The sequence below is a fragment of the Trichosurus vulpecula genome, chromosome 6, assembly GCF_011100635.1.
Source record: "Trichosurus vulpecula isolate mTriVul1 chromosome 6, mTriVul1.pri, whole genome shotgun sequence".
NCBI lineage: Eukaryota > Metazoa > Chordata > Mammalia > Diprotodontia > Phalangeridae > Trichosurus > Trichosurus vulpecula.
The window spans coordinates 159,062,843-159,090,723 of NC_050578.1; the positions used below are offsets into that span (position 1 = coordinate 159,062,843).

Genomic DNA, 27,881 nt, shown 5'->3' on the forward strand with positions numbered 1-27,881 from the left:
TTCGAATGGGAGAGTCAATGTCATACAGGTATATACAGAATAAAGTAGTTACAAGATAATTTAAGAGGGAGGGTATTAACCATTCAGGGAGGGGGTCAAGTATGGCTTCATGTAGAAGGTAATTCTTGAGCTGCATCTTAACAGAAGAGAGGACTCCGTGAGGGGGGAATAAAGGAAGAATACATTCTAGGCATGTTGGACAGCTGGTGTCTAGGCAGAGAGACGGAAAAGGAGGGATATCTGTGAAGAATAGAAAAAAGGCCAAGTAGGCAGGAGAAATATATAATTAGGCTAAAAAAGATAGATTGGGGTAAGGTTGTAAAGGGCTTTAAAATTTAGAGAAATGTATGTTTCATTCTAGAGGTAACAGGGAGCCACTGAAGTTGATAGCGGAGGAAGGTTACGTGGTCAGATCAATACTTAAGGAAAATCACATTAGCAGCAGTATGGAGGATGAACCAAAGTGGAGAGTGATTTGAGTTAGGCTGACCACTTAGGAGTGCACTGTAATACTCTAGGCCAGATGTGATTCAATTAACATGTTAATTATACTTTAATCTTACATATCTTAGCCATTTTCTAGCCTTTGTTGGTTTTATACCATATTCCCCTCTTTTGTCCTCCTGAACATTTTTAGATAAATTGCATGTCTTTTCTCAGCTTTGTATTCAATTTTGATTTTTATCTAAGTGAATAGAATTATATCTTTCTAAATATTCAACTGTTACGGGATGTATCTCCTTCTTTACCTTTGGAGAGAGTATCCAAATCCAAATGGGAGCAGATTTATCTAATTACATACCATAGACTTAACATGAACTTTTTAAAAAGTCAAAAGAAGACATATCAATAATATTACATCAGTAGTTATTTATGTACCATCTCACCAATTTCATTCTACGTGTGGAATGACTAACATCATACTGTTTGAACTGTTCATAGAAATGTATTATAGTTACACCTTATGTCAGTGAGTTCCATGTTTATCCGTGAATGATTAGTCTAATGGCTCAGTTGGAACAAAACAAATTAATTGATGAATATTGTCTGTTGGCCACCCCGTGACATGTATTTGGATGGACAACCCATTAGGGGGGCAGTGAGCTAGACCCAAAATTGTAGGAGGAGGAGAGTGGGCTAAATTACTTTTGAAAGATGGAATAGCACTTTCAACAGCTTTAAGATGTTCCCAAATACGCAAACCTGTTTTTTTAAACAACTATATTCTTCCAGTGATTATATATGGTTGCTCATCCTGAAGCAATACCATCTTTGAAGCATCAAAATTGTGATACTTGAACAATGGAGACATAAATGTATGTCAGGTGTAGGAAGGCAGTGGCACATACGATTTGGTCCTAAATTCTTCCCTTATCCATAGATCTAACAAATAACTTATTCCATGCTCTCTGAATTTGTTTATGGTATTACCCTTTATATGTAAATCATGCACTAATTTGGCCTTGTGTATAAGGAGTGATGTAAGATATAGATTATACTGGAAAGGCATGATTGGAAAAAGGAGTTATGTGTAATGAAAGAGGGATAAACAGATATCATTAAGTGCTACATTAATAAGAGAATATAAAAATACTTAGAGGAAGGCCTAGCCCCTGAGTCCTTCTGTGGAGGATTTATGGGAAGAGCAAGAATGTGACATGGGGTGAATTGTGGAGCCAACTGATGCTTTTACATCAGTGAGCTCACAGATCCATCGAAATAATGAATTTCAACTTTTTATAGGACTGTTATTTGAAAACAGCTTTGTGTTTAAACTATTGAAAATCACATTTATTATTTTTTTAAAAACTACTAATGTTCAGACTTATTAAAATGGTTTTTTCTCAGAATCATATATAATTAAATGTAAGATCATCAATTCATAAACATGAAAGCACACAGGGACTATTAATGTACACTTTGGGCTCTTTTTAAAAAAGCAGTCTCTTACTCTACCAAGGTATAAGCATGGCAAAAACAGTATTTTTAAATATCACATGATAATTAAAGTCTCACAAAATAATGAAAGTAATACAAGTCAAGTTGTGTTAAAACACAGAACTGGTATTTTTAAAAAATCAAATATTGGGTTTATTTTTTTAAATTTATTTTGTTAGCAAAAGAATTTGGGTCCCATACTACTAGCAAGGACCAGGCTTATCAAAAATAGTATCTTGTAGGAAATACAATAAAATGTAATAATAATTAAATTGAATGCAGACATAATAGTAAAACAGAAAGTATAGAAAACACAAAAGAAAACTTTTAATTATAATTTAAGTTTGACTTCACAAGTATTTATTTCTTTAAACAAGATTATAAAATTAGAGCGTGAATACTTTGTTGTTGTGCTTCAAGAATGTAAAGTTCTATTTTTACAGTGCTTAATCTCTAAGAGAAGGAATTAGTTTATAACTGTGCTTTTAAATATAATATTTTACCACCATATTTAGGTAATTTTAAAAAACTCCACTAAAATAAAATTGAGTCATTTCCTAATTAATGTTATAACATTACATTTTCATAAAATATACTTGCTCAGTTTAGAACCACATATCCTTATCAACAACTTGTTTACCTGATAAAACACCAGACAACATATTCAAATATTAATATTTTGTCAGTCCTTCTGGCATAGGAACATTGTAGAGTTTAGCAAATATACTTCTGATTTTTGTTCTTAGAGGACTTTTAGAAAATTTGTCATATTTTTTTTACTTTATATTTCCTTAATAATTTTCCTTTTTTATTTTCAGTGCAAGTGGTGGCCTTGATAATGAAACACATTCCCTCAATAACACTTTGCTGGAGTACGTAGATCTAACTAGGCAACTCCTAGAAGCAGAAAATGAAAAGGACTCTGATACACTGAAGGATATACGATGCCATTTTAGTGCCTTAGTGGCGAATATCATTCAGAATGTTCCAGGTATCATTTTCAATATTTAGAGCATTAATTGATCATTCATGATTTCTTCTTTCACTGCTCCAATGAGATTGTGACTTAAAGTGACAAGATATAAATATTGGGAAAGGATATTAGAGAAGCACAGGTGGCAAGAATTTATAGAATCATTGAATTGGTGCCCATTATCATTTTCCATGAAGATGAAGACAGAGATAAATTTGAAGGCAAGCAACAATGGATACTTAGAGAAAACTTGTCCTAGACATATTGGGCAGCAGAAAGGAGTGCCCGAAAGGGAAGTTAAGAAAGAAGAGTAAGAAAGACACCCTTTACTTTAGAGAAAGGCATTTGGGAGAAAAGTGAACTAGTATCAGTCATCAATAACAACCTTAAAAAAATAAGAAGTAGTAAATTGGATATCTAGCTTCCTGAATAATACCAATGCAGCGATATAATTCTAAAAACATATATTTATAGCTTTCCAAATAATTATAAGGCCTTTTATCATATCTAATATATTAAATATTATTTTGGGGCATATTACAAATATAAACTTAATTTTAAAACAGTACTTGAATTAATTTTTCTGACTTATTAATGATTAAATTTTTATTAGGGCATCAGTTCTACTTCAAAAAGTGGTTATCAACTTTTTCAAGACAAGGATGTTGCTCTCTCTCTCTTTCTCTCTCTACCTAGCTACAGATTTGACTACCTATACATATTCTCTTTCTCATGTAGGTTTAATGATGTTTAATTTCTGAAATTCAAATAGTAAGCTTATGGCATGATAGAGATACAGTGATGTGATAAGGATATAATAATAATAAGAGACTTAGGACTTGTAGCTTTTCAGAGAATACCTCTACCCATAAAGTTTTGATATTACCTATATATTGAATTTTTTTTTGATTGTCCCAGTTAAAAATTCATTGATAATTTCAACATACTTGTATAAATATGTAATAGAGATAGAAACGAGATATAGAGAGAGACAGATCTGAGAGCTACCACTAGAGTCACAACAGCTGGGTTTTTAAGTCCTACCTCTGATACTTACTGCCTTTATGACTCTGGGCAAGTGACTTAACTTCTTAATATCCTTGGCAACTCACTAAAACTTTAAATTCCCCCAAAAAATGCTAACCTGCATCGATAGGGGGACTTTCTCACCAGGAGTTACCCTAACGAAATTACATGCCCTCTGCTCTTGATTCTTTTCTTTTTAAGTACACACACACACACACACACACGCACACACACACGTGTGTGTGTGTGTGTTTGTATGTATATGTATGTAGGGTCCACATAATAAGATATGTTATTCCTATTGGATAACTAGATAACTTACATGATAAATTTAAATTTTATTGTGAAACCAGACATTCTGTTCTAGAACTTATAGTATAGAATCATTGATTGTTAGAGCTAGAAGCATCTCACCTAGTCCAACTCTCTCATTTTGTAGATCTGGAAACTCAGGACCCTTTGGGTAAAGTGATTTTTACCAAGGTTATACAATTAGTCAATGTCATAGTTGGAACTGTATCCCAGACTACCAGTTTCCATCCTGTTTTAAAATACATCACATTGCCAGCATGAAATGCTGCTTTAAAAGTTGTCATGTGTCATGTCACAACAACATGTGCTATAATCATTCTCTCTTTTTTACTTGGCACAAATTAAATAGAAAGTTTGCCTTAATGAAAATGATATAAATTTGAAGTTTTATTTAAAATTTTTATTATGTTTGCAAATACCTTTCAAGGATAATAAGGTAAAATTCAAATACTTCTGTGCTGCTTTTCTTTATAGTTCACCAGAGAAGAAGCATCTTTCCCCAGCAGAGCCTTCGTCACAGTCTCTTCATGTTGTTCAGTCATTGGGCAGGTCCTTTTAGCATCATGTTTACTCCCTTGGACAGATACAGTGATAGGAACATGCAGATTAATAGACATCAGTACTGCGCATTGAAGGTATTTACCTACAATTTCACTTTTCTTAGAGCATTTTGCTTGGTATTTAAGCCCCTTCACGATTGCACTACAGCTTACCTTAGCAACCATTTTTTTTACTTCTCCCTTACATGTACACTGCACCGCAACCTAATTTTTGCTCTTATCCAAACATTTTCCTACTTCTATAACTTTGTTTATGATATTCCTGTCACCTGGATTGACCACTCCTTCCACTTCACCCCATAGCTTTTCCTTTTGAATTTGTACTCATTCATCACAACAACATATAGTACAAAGGTATCTCCTTTGTGAAACCTTCTCTTGTTCCATCCAATCAGAATTTCTGAATTTTTATAGCATTTCATTCATACAGCTCATTATTATATTTCTCATTCAGGAATGATTTGATATTCCCCGTGTCTAGATTTCCAAATTATTTAATCAGAGAAAGTATTATATAAAGGATCGAATTAAGGTTTCTGTGTACCATGTTAACCTGTGGCATTGTTTTATTTCCTATCTCTAAAACGTTTTTTTAAAAATTAGATTTTAAAAATCTAAAAAGTTTTTTTTTGCCATACTACCCTATTTCCATCTTTGCATTGAAGTCTGGTGTATAGGAACTTAATGTTTTAATTTTTAATCCATTTGGAATATTTTTAGATTTTTAAACTGACTGATCTGGTGCTATGTCATTTACTTTTTCTACTTAATAGGTTGTCGTCATGTGCAAATATAATTACATGTCTATTTTTTAAATTTGAGATTCATAAGCATTAAAACTGAATGAATTTACTCAGTCAACATCTCTCAACAGCAATATTTATTAGAATGTCTGTTTTTAATTTTATTTTTGAAGGCCATGTCTGCTGTTCTGTGTTGTGGCCCTGTTGCAGATAATGTAGGACTCTCTTCAGATGGCTACTTATACAAATGGCTGGATAATATTTTAGATTCTTTGGACAAAAAGGTAATAGCAGAAAGCTGTGTCTTTTTTTAGCACTTACTATGAACTGTTTAAGGAGTTTAGGATTCTAGAATGAACCAGTTAATCAAAGCCCTATTTACTAAATGATTAAAAATGGAATTTTAATTAAAACATACAGAAAGAGAATACCATATAAAAGTAGTCCAGAAGTACCTTAGATTCTAGTTCTTAAAACAGTATTTGTTAATTTGTGATACGCCATCTTCCCTTACATTATGAAAATGGGCTTAATAATTCTTATGTTTTATCAGCCTGATAATAGTGTATACTGGATAAGTCAAAAACCATTGTAGAGTACATCTGATCTCCTATAATAAAAATGTTTTCCATATTTACTGTATATGTAAATTTACATATTTACTTGTATATTCAATTCCCTGCCTCCGTTTCCCCTCAACTGCCAATTCCCTTCCTTCCATAGCATTCCTGCAACCTTCACACTACCATTCATTTATAGTCTCCAGTTTTGAGGAGTAAATATATAATGTTCCCTTCCCAACATATTACCTCTGATTGCTGTAATAGAGTTGTCTTGACAGGTTTTTATAAAAAGTGCTATAGAGGTAAATGACAGCTTAAAGTAATAATTACTCCCATTTTTTCATTTGGTCTTACCACCTTCAGAGCAGCTTTCAGGGAGGAAAGCTTTACAACTAGGAGGTTTTTTTACCCTGTGAACTACAAGCCCAAATTTATTTAAGTAACTCCTCACTCTCTGGTGTCCTCTTTTAGTGATTACATATATGCTTAATTGGGAATGGGGTGGGAGGAATTATACAATTAATTATACAGTAAATACATGCCTTATATTATTTTAGTGAAAACATTTCTAAAAATTAAATTTTCTCTATTTTTACATTATTCCTGGTGTTTTTTATTTGTTTTTTAGGTTCATCAGTTGGGCTGTGAGGCAGTTACACTATTACTGGAGCTCAACCCAGACCAGAGCAATCTAATGTATTGGGCTGTGGATCGATGTTACACGGGTTCCAAGAGGGTAGCAGCTGGCTGCTTTAAAGCTATAGCTAATGTGTTCCAAAACAGGTCTTTTATCATTTTATTTAGACATTACTTTATATAAGCTGCTTTCACTTTTCTTCAGAAATACTGTGTTTAGTAATAGTAGAGTATTCTTTTCTGCCTTACAATATTAATTTCTGCCCCAAACAACATGCTCCTAGTGCACTTCCCTTGTATCTCTTTTAGTATTAGAGAATATATAGGTGTAGAAAACATACCTGACACTGACTCTATCTTTGGGAATACATTCTAAAACATATACTAGATAATTAATGCCTCTTGTGAAAACAGCCATATATTAATTAAAGTGATTTACTGAATATGTAAAATTTATTCCCAGGGACTACCAGTGTGACACCGTGACTCTCCTAAACCTGATATTGTTTAAAGCAGCTGATTCTTCAAGGGGTATCTATGAAGTTGCTATGCAATTATTACAGGTCCGTAAACAATTTTTAATTAAGCCCATACTTTATTTCTAGCAGATCAAAGTGATTTATTTTACTTCTTTTAACATATATCATTGGTATTCAGAATAGTTATATGATAACAAGAGTTACCTTTTAATCATCAATAATAGTGGACAAAGGATAGTATAGATCATTGAAATTCAAAAATATGTCACCAATTCAGTTGACTGTATAGAATTCACATTTCTAACTTAAAATGTATATACTTGAAGTCTTTTTTGAAAATTATGAGCTCTATAAAATCCATTTGCTTCTCAAATCTTATTTAATGTTAGATTACAATATCCTAAATTACCTCAAGAGTAGCATGGTATTTTTGAGTAAAGAGAAAAGTTATTTTATAGTAATCTTTTATAAATTATCTTTCTCAAATGAATAAGCAATACTTTCATGAAACTAAAGTTTTGCTTTCTGAGGGAGCATTTTCATTTACTCCAAAACAGTTTTTGGCAGTATAGGATGAGGTGACAAGCTCTTAACTGATATGTTAGGTTTGGAGAACATAATTTATTTCCAAATTACATGAAATAGAAGGAATGCTCGAAGAAACATAATTTTCATACCATGTTCTTTTTGCTAAACTGGAAATAGCCATTCTTGTCAATTTCAGGTTTCTTTTAGAGCTTAACTTTTTCATATCACTATTAAAACTAGAACTCAAGGGGCAACTGGGTGGTGCAGTGGATAGAATGCTAGTCCTAGAGTCAGGAAGACCTGTGTTCAAATCTAACCCCAGACACTTACTAGCAATGTGACCATGGGCAAGTCACTTAAACTCTGTTGGCCTCAGTTTCCTCATCTGTCAAGTGTGGATAATGATAGCACTTAAACTCCCATATTTGTTGTGAGAATCAAATGAAATAAGTTGTGAAGCTCTTAGTGCAGTGCCTGACACCCAGTAAGTGCTATTATAAAAATTAGCTAGTATTAGGAGGAGAAATAGGAGGAGGAGAAAAAGTAGTAGTAGTAGTAGTAGTTTAATTTTTTTATCTATGACTATTTAGGATAATTTTTAAAAAATTATTTTGTAAGAAGGAGAAAAAAGTGGTAGAAGTTTCAAGAGCAGTTATATATCAAGCTTCTGCATACATTTTAAGCCTTGGTGCTAAACTATATTGTCGATTGGCATAATTTCATATAAAAAGCCACAGGAATTTTTTCCTCCGTATGTTTTCTAAAGCAGTAATCAACATTAAAAAACACTTAGAAGATATTTTATTGTACCTTCTGTAACCAGGAGTGTTCCTTGGGGAGATGATTTTGTAAGCAGACATTAATTTTAACTAAGATTAAAAAGACCACTAAATTTTAGCTTTAATTGTTATAATTCTATTCCTGTAGATTCTGGAACCGAAGATGTTTCGCTACGCTCACAAATTGGAGATTCATAGAACTGATGGAGTACTCAGTCAGCTCTCTCCTCTGCCACACCTATATTCTGTTTCGTATTATCAGTTGTCAGAGGAATTAGCAAGGACTTATCCTGAACTAACCCTTGCTATCTTTTCAGGTATGAAAATTTAACTGGTTAAGATATATTTACACATTTTAAATTTCACCCCACCCCCACCCAGTCCCATTCCTTTCCCTGTCTATTAATCACCAAACACTGAAGACAATCTAAAAAACATATACATTATTCCTTGACTGACACTGACAACTTACTTCTCTACCAACTGGTCTCTTAAAGGTTTTCCATTAAAGTACTTTGAGTAGCCTAACTAAATTCCTAAAAATACTATCATTAATTTTTTATGATGCCACAGAGTTACTTTTGTAGACACAAAGTTTATTGTATCCATGTTGAAATAACTTTAACTAGCATCCTAGAAGGAATACATCAGCCTTTTTTTCTGCTGAATGTGAAAATTAAGCCTCAAGAAGAAATTTAAATACACATCAGAATATCTAGCCTGTACTCCAAAGTACTCACCTGTTGGAATTCATATGCCTATATTGAAATGTTTTAAATTTGAAGACAAATTATTTAAATTATAGTCTCTTAAATAGTTAAGTAGTTTGAAACATCATTTTACTTGAAGATCTTATTTTTTCTTCCCTTTAAGAAAAGACCTTATATTCATAGAGTTATAGCACTTTACAATTGGATGGAACTTCTATATAGCCTCCAAGCCAGTGTAAGAATTTTCTTTTTATTGTATCCCTGACAAATTATCATCTAACCTTTGCTTTAATAACTCCTGTGAGAGGAAGCATGAGGACTTATTTTTTTCTATTATGCAATTAAGTTTCCTTTTTAAGCACTGAAAAATATCTCAGGCATCAAGGAAGACTATAACTTTATTTTTAGCTGTTAATTTTTTCCTTCTTGTATCACTTAGCTTAAATGAATAGAAAGGTGAAATGATCATTTTAAATACCTATAATTTTGCAAATTCAAATAGGTTCAGTTTCTTTTAGGATGAACTGTTAAAATTTATTTACAGAGATAAGTCAGAGAATTCAAACGGCTCATCCATCTGGGAGACAAATAATGTTGCACTATTTGTTACCATGGATGAACAATATAGAGTTGGTGGATTTAAAACCTTTGCCAACAATAAGGCGGCATGATGAAGATGAAGATGAAGCTTTAAAAGACCGAGAGCTCATGGTGAATAGCAGGCGTTGGCTACGAGGAGAAGGTTGGGGGTCACCACAGGCTACAGCAATGGTTTTGAACAATCTAATGTACATGACAGCAAAGGTAACATGGTTTTTTGCCAATTGCTATAAAGAATATTAAAGTTGGTTTGGGGGCATTAATGTGTTTGGAATAGATAATGTGCTAGATAAATTTGTATGACAAATGTGAAATTATAAATGCTTTCTTCAAGAAATTTCTCGTTTGTTAGAAATGACACTTTTTCTGGCTGCTATGGCCCTGAATGATAGCTGTAATTTATATTTAAATTGTAACGGAGGAAATGAGTGTTCATTTGATTTGTCAAAGAAATTGAACATAATATTGCAGCTATATTGATGAGCTTTAGATGGTGATGTTTCCTGGTCAAAGCCTTTTAAAATAATTCAATAGAAAATCATTTCATGTCTTTCTATTTTACATTTTTAATCTTAATAATGAATGTATCTTAATTTTGTTTCATAGTATGGTGACGAGTTGGCATGGTCAGAGATTGAGAATGTTTGGACCACTCTAGCAGACAGCTGGCCAAAGAATTTGAAAATAATTTTGCACTTTTTGATCAGCATTTGTGGAGTGAACAGTGAACCCAGCCTCTTGCCTTATGTATGTATTCAGTTTAACAGCGATCTTCTGAACACCCACTCCATGCATGGGCAGCATCACTGCAGCACAGAAAAGGAGCCGTCAGGGTTAGGAGAACCAGGGAGGCCCCAGTCTGGGATCCTGCTGGTGGCGAGCCCCTCACCCACTCTCTCAGACAGGCCATTTCATTTTGAGGCAGCTCCGACTCGTAGGACGTTTTTTTGTACTTTGAGCTGAAGTCGGCTGCCCTTTTGCTTCTACCCATTCCTCCAACTTTTGGGGATAAGCCAGAAAAAACATAGAATTAGAGCTGGAAGGGACTTTAACCATCATTGCACCAAGCCCCCTTGTTTGGCAGGTGGAGGTCACAAAGTGAGCAGCTAGTAAGAGTAAGATTCTAACCAACATTTGAGGATCCCAGAGCTGGTGCCCTCCACACACCACTCCTCAGCTCTCCTTGTTGCTGGTCCTCTGCTCGTTGTCCAGTCTTCAAAACCTTTTCCTTCTCAATGGTCACAGGGGAAGTGTAACCTATAGTCACCATTTTTGTTCTGCTCTCTCTTCTTCCCTTACTTGTAACATTTCTGTGGTGCTATGTAAGGGAATAGCCTAAGTCTAGATGTATAACTAATTGGTCATGATAATAATTTATGGCATTGATGTAGCACTTTGTGCTGCATTGGAACCTCCCAGCAGCTGTGTGTGAGGTAACTTTTGTGAGGCACAAGTGTCATCCCCCTTTTATAGGGATGGAAAATGAGGCTCAAAGAGATTAGTAATTTGTCCATATCACACAGTGAGTATTGGAAGAATAATTTGAGCCCTTTCTAGGACACCTCACTGCCTTGAAATCACTTTCAGTAGTAACGTCTCTTTTCTAAATGATAACCCCTCAAACTCTTGAAGACAGCTGTACTGTTTATGTGAAATATCAGTTTCCTCTAATTTACATATGACATAATTGCACATTCTCTTATCGTTTCAGTTGCTCTCCCCTGAGCTCTTTTAGATTAAATTGCCCTTCATAAGTGTGGCACTCAAGATTAAGCCCAGAATTTCCAATGCAGTCTGCTCAGAACCATCATCTTGGTCATTCTGGGCACTGTACTATAAAAACAGCCTGAGAGGCCATTCCTTTTTTTCCTGCCACTCACGACTCATTATAATCTCTTGTGCCCTATTCTTGACTGCAAATTTAAGAGGTGAATAAAGAGGTCAAGGAGTAGCCAGACATCAGGAAGGCTTGAAGAGTCAATGATAATTACAGAAGGATCAGGAATCCAGGTTGTCATTTGAGGTTTGTACCAGAGGTCCAGATAGGCAGGAGGAATCAGAACATCGAAAGTGAACCTGATCTAAAGGTTGTTTGCTGTCAGTGATATTTTTTATATAGGCAGGAGCTTGTTTTAGGAAGGAAGGAAGGAAACATGCATTTATTATGTGCCAGACCCTTTAAATTCCAAACACTTTATAATTACTATCTCCTTTGATCCTCAAACAACCCTGGGAGGTAGGTGCTATTATCATCCACATTTTACAGGTGAGAAAACCCAGCCAAACAGAGTTGAGTAACTTGCCCAGGGTTACACAGCTACTAAGTATCTGAGTTTGGATTTAAAGTCAGGTCTTTCTGACTCTGGGTCCAGGGCTCTATTGCACTGCCTGCTATCAGGGTGTGGGGTGGATCTGAGACACAAGGACATGAGCAGGGAAATAATCGCAGCTAGCTAATAAGAAGAATTTCTTTGGATGCAGGCAAGTTCAATACTGGCCTAAACAAGGAATGAGGGAGCCTAGTATTGTAGGGGAATAGTGGAAATACACACCAAAGACAGAAGTGATATGTTTCTGTTATAACTTTTTTTTGGAATGACATTGCTGGCACATGTGAAAAAAGTCAAAGAGCAGTACAAGATAGTGTAAAATAAAGTATTAACTTGAGTATGATGATTTGCTGTAGCATATACTGCATGCTAGGTTTAGGTGCAAAGATAGGAACATGGCAGTAGTTGATAGTTGTATCAGGGGAAGCTTTCTGTAGCAGTGGGATTTAAAGTACACTGTAACTATTTGGTAAGATTTGGATAGGTAGGGAAGAAGAGAGACAATTCTGGGGTTGGGAAAAGACAAAAACAAAGGCCTAAAGAGTGAGCATAGCATGTGCACAGAGTAATTGTAATAGAATGGAAAGTCTTTTATGAAATAGAGAGCAGTTTTGTTTAGATAAAATGGGGAAAAGATGTAGAGTCTTGAGCAGTAGAGTGTTCCCTGTGGACGTTTGGGCATCAGGGCAGTAAGCCTAGGCTCCCAGGGGAATCATATAATCAATGCAGTGTTTTAGAAATTGCCCTTATTATTTATGATGTGTATTGAAGAGAGGAAACTGTTTCATTCATTGAGATTTGAAGTAGTAAGGCCCTGACTAGAGCGGTGTCATCAGCGGGAATGGAAAGGAACAGATAAAATGACAAAGGATAATTTGGTGATGAAATACTGTTTACCCCTAGTCCTGATGGATTTATAAGATAATTTCATCAACTTTTCCAGAAATTTTAAAGAGCAACTAATATATATACTACACAAATTATTCTTAGAATTTGAGAAAGAAAGCAATGTACTGCTCTCCTTTTATGAGACAAACATAACCCTAATACTTAAATCTGGGAAGTATAAAGCAACGAAAGAGAAATATAGACCAAATATTGATTTTAAAATTTTTCTATAAAATCCTGGCCAAAAAAAAAAACAACTAAGAAATCATTCATTCTGATCAAAATGGATTTATACCAGAGATACAAGGATGGGTCAACATTAGGAAAACAATCAACATAATTAATCATATCAAAGACAAAATCATCCAAAGCTTACGTGATTATCAGTAGATGCAGGAAAAAGCCTTTGACAAGGTACAGTACTCATTTATGTTAAAAACCCTATGAAACATATGCATAGAGGCATCTTTTTTTTAATATGATGAAAAGTTTCTAAACAAAAAGCATTATGTGCAACAGGGATTCTTAAACTGGGGTCCATGAACTTTAAAAATATTTTTGATAACTGTCTAAATATTATAATTAATTTCTTTTGTAATCATATCTATTTTATTTTACACATTCAAAAACTTTTTTCTTGGAAGAGACCAAAGATTACTCCATAATTCCCCTGACACACACACAAAAAAAATGATACAAACCCCTGAACTAGATACTTTCCCAGTAAATACATGAGTAAAGCAAGGATACAAGTCCTTTGGTGCTATTATCTCACATAGTTCTGGAAATGCTGGCAGTATCAATAAGACAAGAGAAAGTGACTAAAGGCATAAAGAGAGTCAAAGACATGACAAAACTACTTGCTAATAACATGATGGTTTACTTAGAAGTAACTTGGGAACATCAGTGACAGACTGACTATAGGAGGTGAGTGAGTTGTCAAAAATGACTACCCAGTCTCAAGTGAGAGTAACTTAATTTGCCATAAGTGATGAATCTCAGAAGAAAATATTGTGAAAATATTTCATCTTCAACCTAACATTTCATCATATTGATTTTGGGTGTAATGGGAGAATTTCCAGTTAGAAATAAATAGAGGCCAGGTAGGAAATGAGAGCTCTGGTTATAGATTTGGAAGTGATGATCAGGGACATTTTTTTTTCCACATTCCTTCTTAATACCTCCATAAATTGGTTTTGGGAATAGAAAATGCAAAGGATGAAACCTCAGCATCTTTAGTGCCTTAAAAATTTTCACCCATACCAAATCACAAATAAATTTTTGAGAGTGAAAATACAGGGGAAAATGCAATTGGGAATGGAGGGATGTCATTTCATCAACTAAGTATCATAGTTTTATATACAAGAAGAGACGGCAGGAAAAGAACATTTTAATGCAAATTCATCTCCCTTATGACTTTGTGACTATTACTGCTACTGAGCAAATGTGCTAAATTTGGAATTACACTATATTTTAAAATCATCTCTCACTTAAATCATTATTGTAAATGATAAATATTAATCTTTCATTATTTTGTTTTCTGAAAATTTTTTCCAACGACAGGTGAAAAAGGTTATTGTATACTTAGGTAGAGATAAAACAATGCAGCTTTTAGAAGAACTGGTGAGTGAACTTCAGCTCACAGATCCAGTCAGCTCAGGAGTCACTCACATGGATAATCCACCATATTATCGTATTACTTCAAGTTATAAAATACCGTCTGTCACCTCAGGTAAGAACTTATTTAATATTTTAATTACTTTATCAATAGACATTTGATCCTCGATCCATATATTCAGTGCTAGTTTATCTCCTGAGCTCAATCCATATACCTCCAACTCCCTATTAGCTATTTCAAACTAGCTGTCTCATAGGCTTCGTGAACTCAACACATCTAAAACTTAACTCCTTATTTTTCCTCCAGCACACACTCATCTTCCTAAGTTCCCTCTTTCTGTTAAGAGTACCACATTTCCAGTCAATGAGGTTTACAACCTAAATGTAATCTTTATTGCCCCACTTTCCCTCATCCCTCTTAGTCAGTCGAGATATCTTGTCCTTTTTACTTCTACATCACATCTTGCATCCTTCCCCTCTCTCAGTCTCCTCATATCTTCTCATCCTAATTTAGTTCCTTATCACTTTTCACCAGGATTGTTGCAATGGCTTCCCATTCAGGCTCTTTTCTCAAGTCTCTTCTCTTTCTCATTCATCCTTCACTGGGCAACCAGAGTGAGTTTCCTAAAGTATAAATCTTACCAGACTCCCAATGGCTCTCTTTTTCCTCTCCAAATAAATATAAAAATTCTTTCATTTAGTTATTAACGCCCTTCATGGCCTATTGTCAGCCTATGTTTCCAACCTTATTATACGTTGCTCTCCTTCCCATCCTCTGCATTCCAGCTTGACTGACCTTGCTCACAGGGGACATTCTTCTGTTTTTGTGTCTCTGCTGGCTTTGTCGTTCCCCGAAAAGCTCTCCTACCTTGCTTCAGCCTCTTAGAATCAATCCCCCGTTTCCTTCAAAACTCAGTACAAGTGTCACCTTCTGTATCAGGCTTTTCCTAATCCTGATAGTTGGTAGTGCCCTTCACCAAAAATTAACTCGTATTTGTTTTATATATACCTGCTTAGGTTCATGTTACTCCCCCTAGTAGAATGAACCTGACATTCTTGAGGGCAAGGATTTTCATTTTTTAATTTGAATCCCTACTTCCTAGCACATATTAGGTGCTGAATAAATGTTTGGTAATTAACTAGTAATGAGCTTTCCTAACTTTAGTCAGGCTAGTTCTCAAAAAACAGTCATATAATCCATCATTGACCATGCTAAAATCCTTTATATCTTGATAAGATCTTATTGTTGGATTCTGCTATCCCACCTTTCAGGAATCCAGACTCACCTCTATACCATATTGTGTTATCACAGTAGTACTTTAATTGGGTTTCACTTTACTACTTAGTGTCTTTCTAAAGTGAATCCATAGTAATGGTAATTAACAGAATACTGTTATAGATAGTAAATATGTATATGTAATAAACATATTTAAATAAATATGTAATGTGTAATTATGTGACATATAATAAATATTTAAATAAAATAAATATGATATGTAAATAGCACTACCACCAGAGTCAGAAGACCTGGTAATCCCTTCTCTTACTTAAGGCCTGCTTTACCTCAGACAAGTCACTTAGCCTTCCTTGGCCTCAGTTACTTCATCTTTAAAATGGGGGTGTTACTCCAAATTTTCTCGGAGGGTTTCTTCCAGCTCTAGATCTGGACTAGATTTTGTATGAGTAATGAATACAATAACATATGAGAATCCTTAAGTTTATGGAAAAATTAGAATATTCACATGCCTAATGCAGCCTGGGATACAGATTTATTCATATATCCCAAATAATTATTTGTTTTATAAGCTAAATTTTTAAAAATGTTCATGATTAGTAGCTAAGCATTAAAATCAAGCAAATGAGCACTTATTAAGCACCTGTTTAGGGCTAAGTGCTTTGCTAAGTGCTGGGAATAAAGACAAAAAGGAGAGAGATCCTACCTTCAAAAAACTTAGCGGTAAATACAAAACCTATGAAGCAGGTACAAGGAGACCTTGAAGGAGAAGCCCTATCAGCTGATGGATTTGGGGAAACACATGCTGCAGAATCAGCCATTTGGTCAAAGTCTTGATGGAACCAAATAGTATAAAGGGCAGTGGTGAGAAAGGAGTATATTCCAGTCTGGGGGGAAAAGTCAGCATAGAGGTGCAGTAATAGGAAAGGTAGTTAGCCAGTATAGCTGGACCCCATGGAGTGTGTGGATGGGAGTGATGTTTAAGAAGGCAGAATGGATAGGCTAGGGCCAGATTGTAAAAAGCTTTAAAACAGAGGAGTTTCTGTTTGATCTTAGTGGGTAATAGAGAGCCAGAGAGTTTATTGACTAGGAGAATGACATAGTCAGACCTGAACTTTAGAAAAATCATTTTGGTGGCTATTTTGAGAGTGGATAGAAATGGGGGTAGACTTGAAGCAAGGAGACTAATTATAAGTATTGCAGTAGTCCGGATAAGACATGATGAGGGCTTTTGAACTAGGATACTGACTGTATAAATGGAGAGAATGGATGTTTGAAAGAGATTTTGTGGAACTAGAAATGTCACCTGATAGGATGTGTAGAGTAAGAGTGTAAGGAGTTAAGGATGACAACCAAAATTTCAAACTCTGGTGAACAGAAATAATAAGAGTGGGCAATACTAATAAGTTCTATTTTGGTTTTTTTTCCCCACTTTTTTTAAATTTAATATATTTCGTTTTCAGCATTGATTTTCACAAGGGTTTGAATTACAAATTTTCTCCCCATTTCTACCTTCCCCCCCACTCCAAGATGGCGTATATTCTGGTTCCCCTGTTCCCCGGTCAGCCCTCCCTTCTGTCACCCCACTCCCCTCCCCTTTTCCCTTCCTTTCTTGTAGGGCAAGATAAATTTCTACACCCCATTGCCTGTGTATCTTATTTTCTAGTTGCATGCAAAAACTTTTTTTTTTGGTTTTTGAACATCTGTTTTTAAAACTCTGAGTTTCAAATTCTCTCCCCTCTTCCCTTCCCACCTACCCTCCCTAAGAAGTCAAGTAATTCAGCATAGGTCACCTGTGTATTATTATGTATAACCCTTCCACAATACTCATATTGTCAAAGACTCACTATATTTTGCTCCTTCCTAACCTATCCCCCTGTAACCAGAATGGCCTTTGTTTTCTTTGAATGACTCAGTTTACCTCATTGAGCCTCTGGACACTGTGGCTTGCTCTTCCAGGGCAGGAAGCCCAAAGAGCATGCCAGGAAGCAGACAACTTCCTGTGTGATGAGTCATGGGGCTAGCTGAGGGGAGGTGTTAGCTCCAGAACCTGGTCTACGCTAGGGGGAGGGGCCAAGTCAAGAACCAATTGGCCCTGGTCATTCAGGCGGCGCTTGACGATGTCAAAAACTCTATAAGAGGGGAGAGAACAGCTTGAAGCCCTCTCTCTTTCCTTTTCCGGTTGGTATGGGAGCAGTGGCAGGGAAGCGTGACTCTGGGCCAGTCCTTGCTCTTGGGCCGAGCCCAGATGTTGGTAACTATGAATTGTATTGGGTCTGTCTGTTATTTGTAATTTGTTTGTATTTTGGTTTTGAGGTACTGGTTTTTCCCCGAACTAAACGAATGTTTTGAACCTCAGGGTGCTGGTTTTTTCCCCTGAAGTAAGTCAATGAATCTGTATTTGGTCTCTTGATGCTTGTCTGTATGCTCCCCTGAACTAACTGAATGCTGGCGTTTTTTCCCCTGAACTAAATGAATGTTGTCTGTATGCTAACTGAATGCTGGATTAAAGTAAGCTGGTCAACCCCTTCACCGTGCTTTCCTTGTTTAAGCAGATAAAAAGAACCTGTGCTTTCCCGGCAGCCCCCTGGGTCCCAGCAGCCCAGGAGGGATCTTACGCCCCCATGGAAGCTGCTAGCTGGGTTGTTAAAACACCCCTTTTATTGAATTTTCTCCCTTGACCCCATCCCCTTTCGAAAGTGTTTGTTTTTGATTACCTCCACCCCCATCTGCCCTCCCTTCTATCATCCCCCCCTTTTTTTATCTTCTTCCTCCTTTTTTCCTGTGGGGTAAGTTACCCAATTGAATATGTATGGTATTCTCTCCTCAGGTCAAATCTGATGAGAGCAAGATTCATTCATTCCCCCTCACCTGCCTTCTCTTCCCTTCCTACGGAACTGCTTTTTCTTGCCACTTTTATGTGAGATAATTTACCCCATTCTATCTCTCCCTATCTCCCTCTCTCAATATATTCCTCTCTCATCCCTTAATTTTATTTTATTTCTTTTAGATATCTTCCCTTCATCTTCAACTCACCCTGTGCCCGTGCTCTCTCTACATATATGTATATACACACATACATATATACGTATATACACACTCACATATATATACATAAACATATATATATATATATGTATGTGTGTATCCTTCAGCTACCCTGGTACTGAGGTCTCATGAATCATACACATCATCTTTCCATGTAGGAATGTAAACAAAACAGTTCAACTTTAGTAAGTCCCTTGCAATTTCTTTTTCTTGATTACCTTTTCATGTTTCTCTTGATTCTTGTGTTTGAAAATCAGATTTTCTATTCAGCTCTGGTCTTTTCATCCAGAAAGCTTGAAAGTCCTCTATTTTATTGAAAATCCATATTTTGCCTTGGAGCATGATACTCAGTTTTGCTGGGTAGTTGATTCTTGGTTTTAGTCCTAGCTCCATTGACCTCCGGAATATCATATTCCAAGCCCTTTGATCTCTTAATGTAGAAGCTGCTAGATCTTGGGTTATTCTGATTGTGTTTCCACAGTACTCAAATTGTTTCTTTCTGGCTGCTTTCAGTATTTTTTCCTTGATCTGGGAGCTCTGGAATTTGGCGACAATATTCCTAGGAGATTTCTTTTTGGGATCTATTTGAGGAGGCGATCGATGGATTCTTTCAATTTCTATTTTGCCCTGTGGCTCTAGAATATCAGGGCAGTTCTCCTTGATGATTTCTTGAAAGATGGTATCTAGGCTCTTTTTTTGATCATGGCTTTCAGGTAGTCCAATAATTTTTAAATGATCTCTCCTGGATCTATTTTCCAGGTCAGTGGTTTTTCCAATGAGATATTTCACATTGTCTTCCATTTTTTCATTCCTTTGGTTCTGTTTTATAATATCTTGATTTCTCATCAAGTCACTAGCTTCCACTTGCTCCAATCTAATTTTTAAGGTAATATTTTCTTCAGTGGTCTTTTGGACCTCCTTTTCCATTTGGGTAATTCTGCCTTTCAAGGCATTCTTCTCCTCATTGGCTTTTTGGAGCTCTTTTGCCATTTGAGTTAGTGTATTTTTTAAGGTGTTGTTTTCTTCAGTGTATTTTTTAGCATTTTTTTGGGTCTCCTTTAGCAAGTCATTGACTTGATTTTCATGGTTTTCTTGCATCCTTCTCATTTCTCTTCCCAATTTTTCCTCTACTTCTCTAACTTGCTTTTCCAAATCCTTTTTGAGCTCTTCCATGGCCTGAGACCAGTTCATGTTTTTCTTGGAGGCTTTGGTTGTAGGCTCTATGACTTTGTTGACTTCTTCAGGCTGTATGTTTTGGTCTTCTTTGTCACCAAAGAAAGATTCCAAAGTCTGAGACTGAATCTTGGTGCGTTTTCGCTGCCTGGCCATATTCCCAACCAACTTACTTGACCCTTGAGTTTTTCAGCGGGGTATGACTACTTGTAGACTAAAGAGTTCTATGTTCTACGTTTGGGGGGGAGGTGTCAGCTCTGCCACACCAGCACTCCTCCTTCCCCAAGAACCCCCAACCCCGACTGAACTTAGATCTTCAGCAGGCTGTACACTCCAGCTCTGATCTGCCACTTAATTCCTCCCACCAGGTGGGCCTGGGGCCGAAAGCAACTGCAGCCATAATTCTGTAGCTGCCCCACCTCCGCTGCCCTCGGGGCAGTAGCCAAACCAGGAACTCCTTCCAGTCTTTTTCCCACTAACCTTCTCTGTTGTCTTTGGTGTTTGTGGTTTGAGAAGTCTGGTAACTGCTGCAGCCCACTGATTCAGGGTGCTAGGGCCGGCTCCACCCGGCTCCTGGTCTGGTTGGTCCGCAGCTCTGCTCCGCTCCCAGCTCCGTGCAGGATAGACCTCACCCAGAGACCATCCAGGCTGTCCTGGGCTGGAGCCCTGCTTCCCTCTGCACTTTTGTGGGTTCTGCAGTTCTAGAATTGGTTCAGAGCCATTTTTTATAGGTTTTTTGAAGGGACTCGGCGGGGAGCTCACGCTAGTCCCTGCTTTTCAGCCGCCATCTTGGCTCTGCCCCCCCATAAGTTCTATTTTGAACATACTAAACTTGAGGTGCCTCCAAGATATTGAGTTTGAAATATACAATAAGCAATTTGAGATGTTCAAGTGGAGCTCAGGAGAGAATCTCATGTTGGATATGTGGATCTAGGAATCAGGTGGTAATTGAACCAGTGGGAAGTATTGAAGTCACCAAATTAGAGAGTATAGTGAGAAAAAAAAAGAGGGCCCAGGATGGTCTTGGAGTTCAAGCATGGGTGCTAATCCAGCGAAAGAAAATGAAGTTTGATGTCACACAAAGGAGGAGAGAACTGAGGGAGATCAGTGTTACAAAACACTAGGTGCATTATTGTTAGGGTCTTGACCAGCAAGTTGCCCTATCTCAGTACGCAATGATGAGGCGGGAGCAATGATGGTTATAACTCCGATTTATTGGAAGCCATTATCCATTTTTATAGGTTTTTGCACTGCATAAGCAGAAGCAGGTGTTCAAGGGGATGAAAGCATGGGAAAAAAGATGTGCTTCAGTAATGTATTGTTGCACTTAGATTAGATGTAAGTAGCGATATCTGGTAGGAAGAATCTGGATTATAGTAAACTATGTTGCCTACGAGCGTATGGGAAAACTAGGGCTGTGGTAGGGTGGTTTCCATGGGAGTATGGGAACAGGAGGGGAGTGCTATTCTACAGTGACAGGGAAGGCTAGGAACAGGAGGGGAGTGCTGTTCTACAGTATCTAAAAAGGCATGGGAAGGCTCAGGCAGGATACAAACTGGTATCACTACTGTATGAGCTATGTGAGGTATGGGGCAGGATGCCCTTGTAAAGTATCCAAGAAGAAGTTCCCATTAATTAAAGCATGTTTGTGTTAGGCGCTGGTTCAAGAGCATTCGGTAATGGCCAGCTGCGTTCCTCCTACTGGTCTTGTGAGTCCTTGGTGAATGGACTCTGCCTGCATGAGAAAGGATGGCTATCAGAGCAAGAGGGGGGTGCTGTTAAGGGGGGCTGTTAGGGACGGAAGTCTTTCCTCTGGGCACCTACTGTTCCAACTCCTACTAAGCCTGTCTGGCTTTACCCAGGAAACAGGCCAAGCGCTAGGGTCCGAGCAGCCCCGGGGTCGGCACTAACTCCCTACACATTATAGCATGCGCAGAAACACATATTTGCATACACAGAGCCAAATATTATATTATGTTTGACTTAAATGAATGTACTAGCTTGAGGGACAAATTGAGAATAAAATCCTGTCTAGGCTACTTACAGATCAGTTTCCAGGTAAAAATGAAATTTATGCCCATATTCTCAGCTAGGTCATGAAGTAGTATTTATGTATTATTCACTAATTATATAACATTATATAATATTCACTGATTAGATTGTACACTTTTATAATGTGGAGATGCTAGTACTTTTCATTCTAATTTATAGGAACCACTTCCAGTAGCAATACAATGGTACCTCCTACAGATGGCAGCCTCGACAATAAGCACATAAAAGACAGCACAGAGGAGAGGTAAATGATTCTATGCTATTGCTTGTGATTATAATTATTAAATTAATTTCTCAGTCCTTTCAGGATAATTGGTGTTGGAAGATGCATTACAATTTATATTCCTTCATTCAAAATTCTCAAGATAAATGTGTTACTCTGATGGAAATTTTTCTGTTTCTTGTGAAGTTTGTAAAATATATTTTAAAATAAAATATCTGTCAACAAATTCTGACATATTTTGTTTTGCTTTTAAATTTAACCTTCCATGCATTTGCCCAACAGATATTTTGATATCTGCATTCTACTTGATAATTACCTGCAAAAAATATTTTGAAAATAAGAATCTTTAGTTAGCCTTTGGCATAAAAGCTTTAGTTTTTTAGTTTTCAGAAAAAAACCTCAGAAAATGTAGTTAGTTTCTGTTACTGTTTTGCAGTGTGTATTTCTATGCATAGTAAAAAAAACACTAAAATATGCTTACTGTTGTACTGTGATTTGTGCTAAATCACTAACAGAGATACTTTTTTCTGCAGCTATGTTCATCTAGACATCTACAGTGGACTGAACAGTAATTTAAATCGTCAGCATCACAGACTAGAATCTCGTTACAGTAGCAGCTCAGGAGGGTCATATGAAGAAGAGAAAAGTAATGCTTTTAAGTTTTTTTTTTCTATAATGATCAAATAGTATAAGTAAAAATAGAAAATTCTGTTACTTTGTTTAAAGTGTTAAAAGTGTATTTCTGTAACTTTAAGTCTGTAATCCTATTAGTATATATGGAATATTCTTAGAGTAAATACATTTTCAACAAATTTCCAATTACAATAGAAGTGTTTCTAACTTAATCAATGATGTCTTCATTTTAGGAAGAAAAAATGTTACCGTGTTGTTAAGTAGATTAAAAATTAAGACCCATTTTATTGAGACTATTTAGAAAAGTCAAAGTAATAAAACCATTGATTTCTCCAAGATATATTTAAATAGTTATTGCAGACTTATAGCACATTCTAAAAAAGTATACCAAAAATTGTGTTCATTTATCAGTTGCTGTGTAGTATAATGAATGAACTCTCTTTTCTACTTTTCCTTGCTTATGAGAAGAAGTTCTATAAAAATCTCCCCCCATAACTCCCTGAGAAACTTGGGCACATGGCTACTGGTTTTTTTTAATTTTAGGGTGAAATTAGAGGAGATTCCTTCCTTTTCCATAGGAATGGTATTATACGAAGAAAGAAGATAACTGATTTAGAATTATTGAATTTTAGATTTTGAAGATATCTTAGATTTCCAGTCCCCCTTCATTTTACAGATAAAGTTAAGTAATTTGTCCAAATCACAGAAAATGTAATCACTGTTAGAATTAAAAACTAGGTGTCCTAACTCCTTATCAGGTTCTCTTGACACTGTGCCATATTGCTCAATGTGATTTTTATGCCTGTGATTCTACAGGATTATGAAGTGGAAAAGTACAGATAAGTGTCGCTTGTAAAGCATAGAAGTCTTTCCATTCTTATGTGACCGCGAGAAATTTTAATCATTTCAACTAATATATAAGTTCTAGACATTTAACAGCATACAATCAGTTATTTGGGAATTTTAAAATGTGAGAAAATATATTTTCTTGTTCTAATAAAAACATGAATTCTTTTCTTTTTGCAAGTATGAACTGAATGACAAATTGCAACTGGCATAATCCTAAAATTAGAATGATTTACATCTGTTTCATTTTCTCCTGTCTTCCTGCCTTGATCTTTCACTCTAAACAAAAATAATAGCTTGTTAAATAGGAGGTGCTTAATGGTTATTGAGAGATGCCCTCTATTTCTTCTTTCATTACAAACTATTCTGGTTTTCTATTTTCCTTATCCAGTTGAATAGCCAGGTTAACATGAATTGTTTTCCTCATTTTCCAGTGGGCTTTTTCCTCCCATACTTCCTACCTCTGTGCACTAGGGTAAGATTCAGTATAATGGAACAACTACCCAAGGTTGTTACTAAAGTCCCAAAAGGACCACATTATGAGGCTGCTCCATCTCTTCACAGGGGATTCCCAGATATATACGTGCTTTCTCGCTCTCGCTCTCATTTCCTCCCTGAACTCCAGTCACATATCACACATCACCAATTGCTTGTTGGATATTTTAAACTGGATCTCCCATAGCCATTTAGACTCAACATACCTCAAAAAGAACTTATTATATTTCCCTCCAAAAATAGCTCTCTTCTTAACTTTCCGTTTCTTAACTTCTCCAGGTTCCCTTCTTTACTGTCATGCTCTCAACTCTTTACTGTAACTCCCTACATATTTAGTCAGTTCTACGTCCATAATGCCTTTGTATTTGTTGCCTTCTCTCCACTCACAGAGCCACCACCATGATTCATGCCTTCATCACCTGTCATTTATACTATTGCTGTAGATTCCAAATTGATCTCACCAAAATTGTATTCCTAAAGTATCGGCCTGCTCAGTAAACTCCATAATTTAACCTAATTGCCTCTAAGATTAAGTGCCATTCCTGTTTCACTTTTAAAACCCTTTACAACTTGACTTCAGCATACCTTTCCAGGCTTATTCTTGTCCTTTATGCTCCATCCAGACCAGACTTGTTGCTTTTTCACACATTTTATGTCCATGCCTTTGTATAAGTTTCTGCATGCCTTGAATTCACCCTTTGATCATTTCCACCTCTTAGAATCCCTGGCTTCTCAGAGCTCAGGTCAGGAGCATCTTACATGGGAGATTTCCTGATCCCTGCAACTGCTAATGTCTTACCCCTGACATTGTGTCTGTGTGGTTGTTTTCCAGATAGAATGTGAACTCCTTGAGAACAGGAACTGTTTAATTTATGTCTTTTGAATTGCCAGCACCAATGGTAGGGCTTGGAACCTAATGCTAGTAGAAAGAATTTGCTGTAGAGTACCTAGGTCTGAATCTCAGCTCTGAGGCTTAATTCTCTGTTCCCGTGGATAGTCTTCTAAACAGGCATTTTCTTTCTCTGGTTTATAGTTTCCTTATCTATAAAATGCATAAGATTAACTAGTTGACCTTTGAGATTTATGAACTTTTTCTTCTCAAAATTAGCATTTTTGATTATTTATGCCTAAGTTTTTCTGGCAAAAGTATTTTTTAAATTGTGAGGAGCTTTTTTCTATTTCTTTTGAGTAATGTATAGCAGATGTAAATAGCAGATGTAAAACAAATGATGTGTGAAAGGAAAATAATTTTATTTTTATAGGTGATTCAATGCCACTTTACTCTAATTGGCGACTGAAAGTGATGGAACATAATCAAGGAGAGCCCCTGCCTTTTCCTCCTGCTGGAGGGTGCTGGTCACCGTTGGTGGATTATTTGCCTGAAACTTCATCACCTGGATTATCTCTTCACAGGTAAAATTTAGAGTGTAGTACTTTATGAACTTTAAAAACTTATACTTTCTAAAGATACAAAATGTATCAAACATAAAATTAGGATCCTAAAAATAGAATTCTGACTGTAATTAACATGCACCATTAAATCAATGAATAAATATTTATTAAAGTCCTACTGTGTGCCAGGCAATATGCTAAGCATGGGAGATAGAGGCAAAAGACAGTCCCTGCCTTCAAGGAGCTTACATTCTAATGGGGGAGACAAGAAGCAAACAAGAATTCAGAGCAAGCTACATACAGGACAAATAGGAAATAATTAACAAAGGGAAGGCTGATAGAATTGATAGGGTTTGGTAAGGCTTTCAGGTTTAAAAAAGGGATTTTAATTGGGACTTAAAGGAAGCCAGGGAGGTCAGTAGTCCGAGTGGAGGTGGGAGAGCATTCCAAGGCATGGGGGGAATGTCAGAAAAAGATGCCTGGAGCCAAGAGATGGAGTGTTTGTGGAACAGTCAGGAAGCCAGTGTCATTGGGTTGAAGAGTACCCGTTGGAGGAGTAAGGTATAAGAAGATTGGAAAGGTAGTAGAGGGCAAGGGCTTTGGATGCCAAACAGCATTTTCTATTTGATCTTGGAGACAGTAGGGAGCCACTGGAATTTATTGCATGGTAAGGTGATGTGATTGGACCTGTGCTTTAGGAAAATCACGTTGGTGGCTTAATGGAGTGTAGTTTGAAGTGGGGAGAGACTTGAGGCATGTAGTTTTTAAACTTTATGGTAACAATTTGCTACATCTAAAAAATAAGTGCTTTTAGGAGTGCACTATTATGTTGACTATAAATTAGTTACTATATTTAGCAAAATTTAGGTGTAGGTATTATGTTGTGTCAGAATATTTTAGCAAGTGATAGAATTAGGGAACTTAGTGGTGTAATTGTATTACTTGTGGCTTTTGCTTTTCTTATTAATAATTTGTTTTTATTTTGTGAGTGAGGTTATTTGAATGTTTTACATACTTTCACAAAACTCATTGAGTTTTTGCTTTTGCTCTGTAAAGTATTAATTGTATCCATTGCCTTTCTTAGGTGTAACATAGCAGTGATCCTTTTGACTGACCTGATCATTGATCATAGTGTGAAGGTGGAATGGGGAAGTTATCTACACCTTCTTCTGCATGCAATTTTTATAGGTAACAAAACGTTTCTTAGCTTATGTTTCTCTACAATAAGATGACAGATGTATGGGTATGTATGTATGTATACATGTATAACTACACAATACATATACACACACAGCCATATGAAACAAATATAAACTTGTCTAAGTTTTTTAGATTTTTTTATAAAAGTATACTCTTAACACATTTATCTTATTTTTCTCCATTTTCATGTTTTCCATTCTCTTTTTACTTAAATACTTTTAGAAGCAATGGTATTCTTGGGAGGCAGGGCTTCTTTTTAGAAAACTTTCTTTCTTAAAAGTTTCAGAATAATTTAAAGATCTGATCCCAATTGGCCACTATTTCATGAGGCATACAGCTTTGCAGTTTTATAAAATAAATATAATTTAAAATGTTTATATTCTCTTCCTCAATTCTGTTTTTAAATCTTCAGGTTTTTTTTGGAGAATTTATTCCATCACAAATTTTCCAGAAAAAATAATTGACATTCTTTCATCATTGCCTACTAAGTATTTTTATTACCTATTCTTTAAGGGAAGGTAGCCTTTTTCTTTCTTAAATATTTTTAAATATATCTGAACATACAATTTTTTTGGTCACTCACTCCCAGCTTCTCTTTTAAAAGTTCTAAATATTCTCAAGGGGAAAAGAGACACATCCAATACTGTCCTCCACTCTTATTTTCCCATAGAATCCCTCTAGAATTTTGAAAGAGTCTCCAAACTCTTAGTAACTTCTTAGGGAAAACTCTGATACTCTATGGACAGAAGGAGGAGTTGGTTTCCCACTCCAAGTTACTATGTCCCTGAATAAGCTTTTGAAGATGCTTATTGTGTTAATGAAATTGATTTCCCTGAAAACATAGTACTAGATACATTTAGTACTTGTGAAACCAGACAATCTCCATGTTTATGCTGAAAAACT

At 36.0% G+C, this 27,881-nt stretch overlaps 1 protein-coding gene across 1 annotated transcript in view; it reads left to right on the forward strand.

Moving 5' to 3' along the window:
• The window catches only part of FRYL (FRY like transcription coactivator), a 315,130-nt gene that overhangs the window by 222,418 nt on the left and 64,831 nt on the right, over positions 1-27,881 (forward strand). The window contains exons 29-41 of the mRNA XM_036763836.1: positions 2,757-2,929; positions 4,724-4,884; positions 5,726-5,836; positions 6,744-6,898; positions 7,215-7,314; positions 8,686-8,854; positions 9,792-10,051; positions 10,454-10,594; positions 14,629-14,797; positions 22,349-22,433; positions 22,946-23,058; positions 25,649-25,799; positions 26,863-26,966. Coding sequence (XP_036619731.1) covers positions 2,757-2,929; positions 4,724-4,884; positions 5,726-5,836; positions 6,744-6,898; positions 7,215-7,314; positions 8,686-8,854; positions 9,792-10,051; positions 10,454-10,594; positions 14,629-14,797; positions 22,349-22,433; positions 22,946-23,058; positions 25,649-25,799; positions 26,863-26,966 — 1,892 coding nt within the window. The remainder of the gene's footprint in view (positions 1-2,756; positions 2,930-4,723; positions 4,885-5,725; positions 5,837-6,743; positions 6,899-7,214; positions 7,315-8,685; positions 8,855-9,791; positions 10,052-10,453; positions 10,595-14,628; positions 14,798-22,348; positions 22,434-22,945; positions 23,059-25,648; positions 25,800-26,862; positions 26,967-27,881) is intronic.